Raw genomic sequence first — 12,512 nt, 5'->3', positions numbered from 1 at the left:
TTATTCTTACAGTACAATTAAAATACAGACAAAAGAAGGAAGAATTGGAATAACTTACTACCTCTACTGGAAAACTTAATAGAATAATGGACTATTTAATTACTAAACAGCAGCTATTCCAATATACCACCATCCCATAAACACATCCTTGATAAAAGGCAAATTCAGTAAAATAGATAGTCTCATGTGCAATTCTAGCAGCATGAAGAGAGCCAAGCTTTTAGCTGTAACAGAGAGAGGAAAAACAGCTTCCACATCCAACTTCAAGACCCCAGCAACTACTGAAAGTTAAACTAAAATCCTGGTTCTATGGGAACTTGAGCCCATCCCTTCACCGTGCTTCTATTGTTCCCACTTAAAAAAAATTAACTACTTTAAAAAAATGCCAAGACCTCACATGGAATGGACTGCTCTTCACCTCTGTCTCAACCTCTCTTCATAAAACAAACCAAGACAAAATACACGCCTAAAGTCACATGTATGTCTTCCTGACTACTGTTTAATATGTACAGTGCTTTGGGGATCTGTTGACAAGCTTCCCAAGATCCGTCTGTTCCTCGGAGCTTCCTACTGTACTGAAATTCATTGAGTAAAACTCCCTTACCTTGTTATTTCTTCCAATGTACACCCCTCATATTCATCAGGGTATTATTTCATTAGAAATTTTATTTTATTAACTTCAGAGAAGTTTCACTGAGGTGGAGGGTTCGTCTTATGAGCAAAGATTAAGAAGATTGGGACTGTACTTGCTGGAATTTAGAAAGATAAGAGGTGATCTCATTTTGACACATGAGATTCTTAAGGGACTTGCCAGGCTAAATGCTAAGAGGATGTTTTCCCTTATGGGAGAGTTGAGGAGCAGATGCCATCATCTCAGTATAAATGGGTTCCAGTTTACAAGTGACATGGGAAGGAATTTCTTCTCTTGTGAGCCTTTGGAACTCCTTTTTTTAATGATCTGTGGGGAAAGCTTCCAACCATGAACCACTTGAATAGTGGAGCAGGCTTGATGAGCCAGAAAGCCTCTTGTTCCTATTTCTTATGGTTTTATATTTACAGATGTTTCTTTATTGCATGTGTCTCTAACTTCCTGTTTAAAGCGATTCCCAACATCACTCCAACAGCTTGGAGCTCTGTATAAAACTCATTAGTTCTCATTCCCCTGTTATTTTAGTGTAAAATTTTCTCAAACACTCCACTAAATACTCCACTTTGGACATCCATTACAGTTATGTGCAGGTGTAACACATCAAATTTGTATGAGTCCTACCTCCCCCAGAGCCAGCCTCAATACCCCAGAAATCTGAAACCTCCCCCTCGGGCTATCTTTTCAGCGGTATGATAATCTGGTACATCTTGCTATTTCTACTCTGACTGAGTAGCTGAATTGGCATTAGGCTGAAGCCAGCATAAAGATACACCAGTAGCAGTTCAGCCCAACGAATGATCCTCGATGGACAGGGGAGAAATATGAAAGGGTCCAGAGGGACACTTGTTTCCTGCAGAGGGTCGTGAGTGTCTGGTATAGGCTGTCAAAGGTAGTGGTAGAGGCAAGTACAATTTTGTCATTTGAGAAACATTTAGACAAGTACATGGATGGGATACGTATGGACCAAGTGCAGGCAAATGGGATTACTTTAATTGTGAAAACTGAGTGGCGTGATAAGTTGTGCTGAAGGGCCTGTTTCCATGTTATAGTCCTCTATGATCCTAATAGTTAAATAGAGTTCTAGCTAATAGAACTAGGTATCAACAGCTCATGGTTATTTATCTGTAGCTAAAATATATTAATTTATTGTAAGTATTAATTTTTGTTAAGTACAGAAATGTTTTTTGTGTTTCAGTTAACCTAGATCTACAAAGACAATTGAAGTGGGGATTTTGTGTTGTTTGTTAAATTTTTAACTTCTATTACAAGTCGGGCTTGACAATAGTGGGCTTGATAAAAACTAGGTAAAAACAATTACTGCAGATGCTGGAAACCAGATTCAGGATTAGTGGTGCTGGAAGAGCACAGCAGTTCAGGCAGCATCCGAGGAGGGGGGAAGGGGAAATGAGGAAACTGTTGACGTCCACATTGATGCCCTGGGGTTGAAATGTTCCGAGTCGGAAGATGAGGTGTTCTTCCTCCAGGCGTCGGGTGGTGAGGGAGCGGCTGTGAAGGAGGCCCAGGACCTCCATGTCCTCGGCATAGTTGGAGGGGGAGTTGAAATGTTGGGCCACAGGGCGGTGTGGTTGTTTGGTGCGGGTGCCCCGGAGATGTTCCCTAAAGCGCTCTGCTAGGAGGCGTCCAGTTTCCCCAATGTAGAGGAGACCGCATCGGGAGCAACGGATACAATAAATGATATTGGTGGATGTGCAGGTGGCTTGATTTGCAATGCACTACCGTGGTGAGATGTGACAAGCTACAAACCTAAGCTGTAAGAAAGACATAAAGATGCTGCAAGAGATACAGATATGTTTAAGTGCAACAGTACAGTAGCTGGAATATAATGTTCCAATTTGGAAAGGTATTCTCTTTGGCAGAAAGGTCTGAAACTTGTGAATGATAGTTTGAGAGGGATTGATTTGTGTAGATAATACAGCAAGTTAGTATGTATGTACAACAAGCATTTGGGAAGGCAGATGGTGTTTTATGTTTTATTGCAAAATCATTGGAATGGAAGAAAAATGAAGTGGAAGAAGAAAGGAAGTGGTATAGGAATTTGGGAAAAACAACCTTGTGATACCACTTTAGGCTTAGCATGGAGGTGGGAGAAAGTGAGGACTGCAGATGCTGGAGATCAGAGTCAAAAAGTTGCTTTGGGAAAACACAGCCAGTCAGGCAGTATCCGAGGAGCAGGAGAGTCAATGATTCGAAATGTTGATTCTTCTGCTCCTTAGATGCTGCTTGACTGGTTGTCCTGTTCCAGCACCACACTTTTTGACTCTTAGCATGAGGTGGTACAACGAAGAATGCTAGATCTGTTCCCTGGAAGAGAATGCACTAAGGCTGATACTCTCTGAAGTTAAGCTGAATGATAGGTGAAGCATACGGGTTTTACAGTGTATCAACTGACAGGCTCTTTCCATTGTTTGGAAAATCAAGAACATGTGGAGACAAACTCAGGATTAGCAATGAATCATTTAAGACTGAGATGAGGAGACATTTTTTCACACACAAATTTATGAACCTTGACAATTCTTGAGCCCACAGGGTTGTGGATTGCTCCATTATTAAATATATTCAAGTACACTGGAGGAGACCAATATTTCATCTCTCAGAAAACCAGGGGATTGAGGATTAAGTGGGGGAAAAGAAGTAGAGTTTGATCATATTGATTGGCAGCACAGACTCAAGAAGCCATATGTTTTAAAACAATTACAGAAATTGCTGGAAATGCTCAGCAGGTCTAGCAGCATCTATGAAGAGGAATCAAAGTTTACCTTTCAGGTCGGGTGACCCATCTTCCGAACTGGAGAAGTCCTAATTTCTCTTCACAGATGCTGCCGGACCTGCTGAGCTTTTCCAGCAACTTCTTTTTTTGTTTCTGATTTACAACATCCACAGTCCCTTTTTTTATTTAAGCCATATGTTCTACTCTTGTTCTTATTTCTTATGTTTTTATTTTGCTTCATTTGTCAAGAGAAGTTGAACTTCATATCCTAACTTTGTTGGGACCTTCTTTCATTTGAAAACTGCAACCTTTTAAAGAATATAGTTTTTTGCTGCATACTTATAAATATGAAAAATAGATAGTCGATTAATGTTTTTATTAATTTATTATTTTTAGAAAGTGGACGAATTATCGCTGGAGTTTCTAAAGGATCCAAAATGATGAGATTATTTCAGAGTGATTTATCTAGTGTGTGCCTTACTGGCCTTTGCTTATTCTTTGTACGGTACAAAAATGATGTTGCAATCACTGGGAAGAATATTCATGAGGTAAGAAAGAACATTTATTTTTATTAATAAACAGTTTTGCGCATTATTTTAGAAATCATAATTTGTTCTTTTTCACCTTTTGGCAATGAGGGAAAGTAATTTTCGGTTACTTTGCATAAAAATTCAATATCAACCATTATTATGTATAAAGACTGATCACGTAGGCTGCCCAATCAGGCACTCCTAGGTCACGAATGTCATGACAAGAAGCACTCTTCCTTACTCTGGCAATTTGCCTGGAGCCCAGTCTCTTGTGTGATAAGTGGTCCAAACATGGGTTATATGTGAACATACGGACTTAAAGATAGGATCTGAACTAGACCATTCTGCCCTTCAAGCCTGCTGTGCTATGCAGTAAGATCATGTCTGATCTGTTTGTGTTTCAAGTTCCATTTTTTTTCCATTTACTTCTGATAACTCTTGATTGCCCTGCCTAACAAGAATCTATTTACCTGTCTTTAAAATTTTCATTGACCCTTCCTCCAACGCTTCTGAGGCACAGGGTTCCAAAATCACACAACTGTCTGAGAGAAAATAAGTCCTTATCTCTGTCCTGTATGGGTGAGCTCTAATTTTAAAATAGTACTACCTAGTTCTTAACCTTCTGATAAGAGGAGGCATCATTTCTATGTCCACTTGGTCAAGTCCATTCAGGATCTTTATAAGCTTCAATCTATTCATCCCTCACTTTTCTCACCACCAGTGAAAACAAGTCCTGCCTGCTCAACCTATTAATGTAGTAAGCCTTCTCTGAACTACCTTCAATGCATTTACATCTTTCCTTAAATAAGGAGGCCAAAACTGCGCACAGTATTCAAAATGTGGTCTCACAACTGCCCTGTATAACTGAAATATCACATCCTTACTTTGATATTGAATTCTTTTTGTAATGAAGGATAGTTACCCATCTTGATTGTGTGCTGTACCTGCATACTAACTTTGTGATTTATGCACCAGAATATCCAAATTTTTCTGAAGCTCGAAATCACAGTCCAGAATTAGAAATATATCTCCATTCCTTCTGTGTCACTGGGTCAAAATCCTGAAAGTCCCTTCCTAATGGCATTGCGGGTTTACTTACATCAAATATAGCAGTTCAAGAAAACAGCTCACCATGACCATCTTCTCAAGGCAACTAGGGATGGCCAATAAGTGTGGATGCAATCAGCGATACCCATATCACATGAATGAAAAGAAAATGCAGTCACTCCCTGTTTAGGTTATTCTCTGCTTTTTCATTGTGCCTGCCAAAGTGATTGTAGTGATTGGAACGATGTCAACCAGATCAATCTGATAGAATATAAATTCCTGATTGGGGTTGTTAACCTGGTCCAATCAGGGAGTCCTGGCTGACTGGACTGTTATAGACAGGAATGTCAGGGGTTCTGCTCACTCTAAGAGCTGGCTCTATGCCAACAGGGTCAGTGTCATGTACTATGCATGTGTATATAAAGGGTGACTTTGTGATGGGATACAGGCCTTTGTGTACCTATTTTGGATTTTGCCAGTTGATTGAGTTACTCCTGTTCCTGTGTTGCTAGAACATGTCACTGTACAGCAGTATGATAATTCTTACGTTAATATTCCTTGCTGAATAATTTTGACAATTTACAAATTTGCAATTTGCAAGTTACACGTTTTATCTAGGAAGGGTTCTTTTGATATTTTATAAATCAAAAGGTAGAACTTACAAAGTAGCCTCAGAACCTCACCAGATATATCCTGTTGACATACTGATATGCAGGTATAATTCTTGTTTACACTTTTAATCAATCATTTTCTCACTGGGTATGAGCATCACTGGCAAGACCAGCATTTGTTGCCCTGCTTCTCAATGAATTGAGCGGCTTGCTATACAATTTCTGAGGGTATTTAAAAGTCAGTCACATTGCTGAGGGTATGGAATCACAGGGTGACAGATTTCCTCCCTTTAAAGAACATTATTGAACCAGCTGCATTTTTACAATAAATTAAATTGTTACTAAGTGGAGGTTAAACCCCTTTGTTAATTAAAACTAAACAACCAGAAAAGATTGCCTCCCCTCGTAATCTGTTGAAAGTGTGAGGGAGTAAAAGAAAACTCCTAATTTTCACTATTTAAAGAAAAATAACAATAACAATTTATTTTCCTAACAGAACACTAAACAAAAACTATTAACAAATCCAAGTCACCTTTTCTTAATTAATCACTCTCATCCCAACTCTATAAAAATGCTGCTCCAGTAAGACAATTATTAAACATTGCATTACCTTAATCTCAAGTCCACACCGTCTCTGTCTTCTCTGCTGTCTTCAATCTTCCATCTGCAGATCTCTCTGGATCATTTTCTTACTTTTTATTGTTTTTACAGCAAAAGGTACCTTTGATAGAGAGTGCCTTCTTATTTCCATGAGAGCAAGATATTAGATGGGTAGTTAACGCTCTGGCTGTACAGCAATTCCTCTACTGTTGGGTGGCGGTTGCTCTGACCAGTTTTCAAAACCCCAAATATCATACCCTGTCATTGGTCTGAAGTTGTCGATACAATAAGTTCAGACTCAGTTAGGTTTTAATATACTGGGCATACTTTAAATTAATTAGTTAAATTTGAATTGTTGTCAAAACAGCAACCACAACTCATGTACCCATTTAACAGCCATTTGCTACGTGTATTTATTTTAGAACAGCCTGTCTCTTCGCTGTTCTGTTCTGCAGCTGTTGCTATACTTTAAATTCACTTTAAAAATACAGAAATTACTTGCTATCTTCAAGTGAACATACACTCTTTTTGACTTCGTAACATCTCCCCCCTAAGAGAAAAATGAAACATTACAGCAAAAAGATGACTCCTTTTTTTTCTCTATTTCTTAATACCATTACTATTAAATACATCTATCATTAATCTAAGTTATACCTTGCACATCAATTCTGCACACATAGAAGATTGGAATCAATATGGTCAACATCTTTTAAATCCATGGTAATGTATCTGCAATCACATTTTTACGACCCACAAAATGTACAGTTTGTAAATTTAAAGTCTGTGACATAAGTCTCAACAAAACTGTCTTATATTTTTGTCTTTAAATATTTCCAAAAATGAGAGAGAGAGTAGTGGTCTGTGTACACAATGTTCATCACATAGACATTTAGATGTTGTAAGGCCAGTACCAAACCTCTTTTTTTGACAGTAGAGTATTTTCTCTGGTCGATATTCTTTGAAAAGTAGCCAATTGGCCATCCAACTCTATCATCATCATCCCACATCAATACAGCTCCAACCCTTATATTGCTAGCAACAGTTGCAACTGTGAAGAGTTTCAAAAAATTTGGTGCAGCTAAAACTAGTGCGGTGGTTAATATGGCTTTTAAATTCTCAAATGCCTCCTGGCATAAGAACATAAGAACTAGAAGCAGAGTAGGCCATCTGGCCCTTCAAGCCTGCTCGCTATTCAGTAAGATCATAGCTGATCTTTTGGTGGACTCAGCTCCACTTACCTGTACTCTCTCCATATCCCTTATATCTTTTATTGTTCAAAAGAGTATATATCTTAGTTTAAAAACATTTGCTGAAGTAGCAACAACTACTTCCCTGGCCAAAGAATTCCATAGATTTACAATGCTCTGGGTGAAGATGTTCCTTCTCAATTCAGTCCTAAATTTGCTCCCTCAAATCTTGAGGCTATGCCCTCTTGTCCTAGTTTCACATGCTAATGAATACAATCCCAGTCTATTCAATCTCTCCTCATAAGCCACCCCCTTAACTCTGGAATCAACCTAATGAACTTCCTACCCTCTCCAGTGCCAGTACAGCCTTTCTCAAGTAAGGAGACCAAATTTACACGCAGTACTCCAGGTGTGGCCTCACCAGCACCCTGTACAGCTGCTACATAACCTCCCTGCTTTTAAACTCAATCCTATTAGCAATGAAGGACAACATTCCATTTGCCTTCCTAATTACTTGTTGCACCTGCAGACTAACCCTCTATGATTCATGCACAAGGACACCAATGTCCCCTCTGCATAGCGACATGCTGCAACTTTATACTATTTACTAACATTGTATTCCATTTGCCAGACCTTTGCCCACTCACTTAAAGTAACCATGTTGCTCTGCACAGTTTCACAGTCCTCTGTAGACTTGGCTCTGCCACTCATCTTAGTGACATCTGCAAACTTTGACACATTACATTGTCAGGTTCTTTTTCTTGAGATTCTTACACACTTGATGCAACTGCAATATGCCAAATTCTGTGAACAGCCAAAATTTATTAAGCAAGTATAAGCTGTGGAGGAACCCTTAACACTCTTCACAATGCTTACGAAGCCATGTCATAGTCATAGAAATGTATAGCACGGAAACAAAACCTTTGGTCCAACTTATCCATGCTGACCAGATGTCCCACCTAATCTAGTCCATTTGCCAGCACTTGGCTCATATCTCTCTAAACCCTTCCTATTCATATACGTCAAGGGATCTCTCTGAACAAAGGGACAGTTCTTCCTTCATACAGTACAAGAGTTTCACAAGATGTCCCCCTGCCATTCCCCCACAGTCACATGCCACTCAAGACACAATGTAGTGATCACATTATTTCCAGAAACAATGTCATGTAAATCATACCTTAATTGCCAGAATTTTTTTTTTAACTGCAGGGACAAGTCAGAATTTTAACTGCAATGTTCTTATTGATTTCTGAATAGAGGATGATAATGTAATTCTTTTACTCTGAATAACTAGAAAATGGCCATGCAAATGGCTCTGAATGGCAAGGGATGGGAATGTAAATTAGCTTACATTCAATCTGTAAGACAGAGACACACCACACTAAGACAAAGGCATACCACCATAACCTCGGAACATCCAATTTCCTGCAGGTCAGCAGAGCAATTTAACCCTTTAATATCTCATTCCCTCCTTTTATCATATCATGATAACCACCTAGATGGGGAATGAGAAAGGCGCTACGAGCTTATTCATAAGAATCTGATAGCCAGTATCTAAGCACATTACTGACACACAACATACAATGATTATAACAACAAAAATTACCAGTCCATGTAAGAGAGAGAATCCCCCAGGATCCTCTCATGCGGAAAGAAAGTGGTCATCCATAAAGTTCTTAAATCCACAGTCCTTAGTGACCACTCCACTGACCTCCAGTTGAGTGGAAACAAGCCAGTTATCCAAAATCTCCTTCAGTAAAGTCCAATCTGAAAACAAAATCCAGTCTGTCCTCGGGCACTACTCCATGGGGAAATCTGAATTCTTGGATAAGGGCAGTTAAATACTTAACAAAACTGATGAGACTTCCATCCTTGGGGATATGCTTCAGATGGAGGATATCAGCGCATGTAAGTGTGAAGTGCTACAGCTGCAGCTGCAGCAGCAGGGCAGGTGAACGTAGCATTCTTTGCTGCTTCTGATCCCACTCTGCTGTCAAATGTAACAAAGTCAACTGGCTGTTTTGATGTTTGCTTGATCAGTGAACCATCATATCCCTTAAATGATTGAAAGAGAAGGTAAAGCTCACATGGTTTAATATCCATTGGAAGGTCACTGACAAAAAGCGTACGGACCTCCTCTTCACCGTTGTTGGCTTCTTCACTTTATTGTGCTCGTGACTGGGAAGCTGATTGAATCCATTGGATCAGGTTGTGGAGGGTGGGCGGTAATCTGAAGTCATGCTTTACCTGTGAATAGAGAAACTCTAGAGACAATGTTTCACTATTTATGTCATTATCAAGTTTTATACAATCCATAAATCTTTATGTTGTACTGCCTAAAGAATTCTGTCATTTATAAACAACAGTCAGTGGGCCTAAAATCAAACCCTCGGGGCCTCCATTCAGGTGCTTCAAAAAAATATTTTCCTTTGACAAATTAATACTTGGCTAATGTGAAAGCTGTCAGGAAAAGTATTTCAAAAATCTGGAACAGCAAGAAAACAACAAAATGTTTCCTGTGCTTTAGCTATTGAAGAAACAGTTTCAGTTCAGATTTAAATCTCAATTATTCATGAGAAACAAATGCAGAATATATCAAAATATGTTCTCCAAATGAAAACTCTAATTTCTCTGTTAAAGCAAACAGTAACCCACTACCACATATATACATATTAAATCTACCTTCAGATATAGTTCAAAGGCCTGACATTAATGATAAAAATGGAGCTAATTTTTTTTTAAAGTTTCATGATTAGTGTTTTTAATTGGAGTGTGTGGTTGCTGACAAACCGACATTGTAAATTTAACTTCCCAAATAAAACAGTTGGAATTATAATGGCTACAGATCAATAACTGTACAATTTTGGTAGAGATCAACATTCTTTGGTCCCCTTCATAGTGGAAGTTCAATGAAGTCTTAACAATAATTGACAGAACTTAAACAGCTCAGCCTCAAGTTCTAATATTCTTTAAAATCTTAACAAAGCAGCAAAATTAAAGTGTACTCTTTTTGTGAACACTCTGCATTAAAAAAACATCGAAGATATCTTGATACAATACTCTCATCTGGCTAAAGCATGACCACTGACACAATTTGTTTTTGAGACAGTCATTGTAGAATTTCAAACAAATCAGGGGCTCAAAACCCTCAATCAATTTGTTTTAAGGTTACATGTTTGATAATTTTACAAAGGACCTAATGTTGTATAATATTAATGTAAAAACAAAATCTGCCTTATCACATAGCCCACAAAATACATTGAATTGAGATCCTATTTCAAACAAGGCAAAAAAGTTACTTAAAAGGATTTTGGGTTTCACCTGCACACTCCCTGCAAAATAAAGCCAGTTCCCTGTAATTACAAATATTCTGCCAATTCACTCCTTATTCCCTGAATAAAGACAATGTTGCTATATTACATTATCATTCTTCTTGGGTTTTAAAAAATGTTGGAAGTCTTGAGCATGGCTTACCCTTACGTTTTTCAACAGTTTCAAACCTTGCAAGTTTGACTGGTGTTAAGTATCTTCAAATTTTGACCATACACTGTGAGCACAGACAATTAAAACTTAAACTAGCAAAGAGATATCACTTAGTATTTCAGTAACAGATCTGGATCTTGACTGGCCGATTATGTCATAATCATCAACCATTTCCATGTGAATTTCCTATCTACTGTCAGATATCAATAGTTTATTGTTTAAGCTACAATAACAAATTCATCAAGAGTTCTTACAAGACTTATGCAAATAAAAGACTGTTGCATTTAAAACCTGTAATAGGAATGCTTGTCCCACTTTTAAAGTCTCAACTTCCTAACTTATCTCTATATACTAGTCTTTAGTCTTCATATTCACTTCAGGGATTTCCCCTCTTAATAACCAGTCTAAGGCAGGGTGGTTGAGACAGACACGAGGTTTTTTTTATCTTCTGCACTATGCTCCAGACCCTCAAACCTCACTACTAGAGGATTGCAGCCTCCTTTGCTCAGGGAGACTCTAACCCCCTTTACTCAGGGGAATATAACCTCCTTTACCCAGTAACTTATGATGCTGAAAGCAAACTCATTGGTGTGCAAATGCGTAAGTTACCTCAGAGATTCAGTCACCACGGAGTCCTAGAGGATGAGGTGGTTGATTGAGTGGTAGGTTAAGGAGAGAGATCAAGGTAAATCTTGAGCTCGTGGGCCCTCCCATCTCATGCAACTGGCACTCAGACGATCACTTATTCAGTCCATCTAGAAGCCCCGTGTATGTTGGCATCCCATCATATGCACAATTAAGATTAGATTAGATTACTTTACAGTGTGGAAACAGGCCCTTCGGCCCAACAAGTCCACACCGACCCGCCGAAGCATAACCCACCCATACCCCTACATTTACCCCTTACCTAACACTACGGGCAATTTAGCATGGCCAATTCACCTGACCTGCACATCTTTGGACTGTGGGAGGAAACCGGAGCACCCGGAGGAAACCCACGCAGACACGGGGAGAACGTGCAAACTCCACACAGTCAGTCGCCTGAGGCGGGAATTGAACCCGGATCTCTGGCGCTGCGAGGCAGCAGTGCTAACCACTGTGCCACCGTGCCGCCCATGACTACCACCAAATGTTAGGTTCTTTTTCTTGAGATTCTTACAGACTTGATGCAACTGCAAAACGCCAACTTCTGTGAACAGCCAAAATTTATTAAGCAAGTACAAGCTGTGGAGGAACCCTTAACACTCTTCACAGTGCTGGCACAGGTATGTCAAGGGATCTCTCTGAACAAAGGGACAGTTCTTCCTTTATACAGTACAAGAGTTTCATATTGCAGTCAGTAACACCCACAAGATGACCCCCTGCCACTCCCCCACAGTCACATGCCACTCAAGACACAATGTAGTCATCACATCATATCCAGAAACAATGTAACATAAATCATCCGTTAATGCCCAGGTCTGTTGTGAATCGTTTTTTTAACTACAGGAAATAGTCAGAATTTTAATTGCAAAATTCTTATTGGTTTCTGAATAGGGGATGATAAAGTAATTATTTTACTCTGAATAACTAGGAAATGGCCATGCAAATGGCTCTGAATGGCAAGGGATGGGAATGTAAATACCTAACATTCTACCTGTCAGACGGAGACATACCACCTTAGTCTTGGAACATCCA

The 12,512-nt window shown here is 39.1% G+C and overlaps 1 protein-coding gene across 1 annotated transcript in view; it reads left to right on the top strand.

Moving 5' to 3' along the window:
• LOC122540182 (dynein axonemal heavy chain 8-like) overlaps positions 1–12,512 on the top strand; it is a 1,320,893-nt gene that overhangs the window by 105,213 nt on the left and 1,203,168 nt on the right. The window contains exon 5 of the mRNA XM_043675532.1: positions 3,774–3,925. Coding sequence (XP_043531467.1) covers positions 3,774–3,925 — 152 coding nt within the window. The remainder of the gene's footprint in view (positions 1–3,773; positions 3,926–12,512) is intronic.

This window comes from Chiloscyllium plagiosum, chromosome 3 (assembly GCF_004010195.1).
Source record: "Chiloscyllium plagiosum isolate BGI_BamShark_2017 chromosome 3, ASM401019v2, whole genome shotgun sequence".
Taxonomy (NCBI): Eukaryota; Metazoa; Chordata; class Chondrichthyes; order Orectolobiformes; family Hemiscylliidae; genus Chiloscyllium; species Chiloscyllium plagiosum.
Note: the sequence above shows the minus strand (reverse complement) of the source record. Positions and strands in the feature narration are given on the sequence as shown.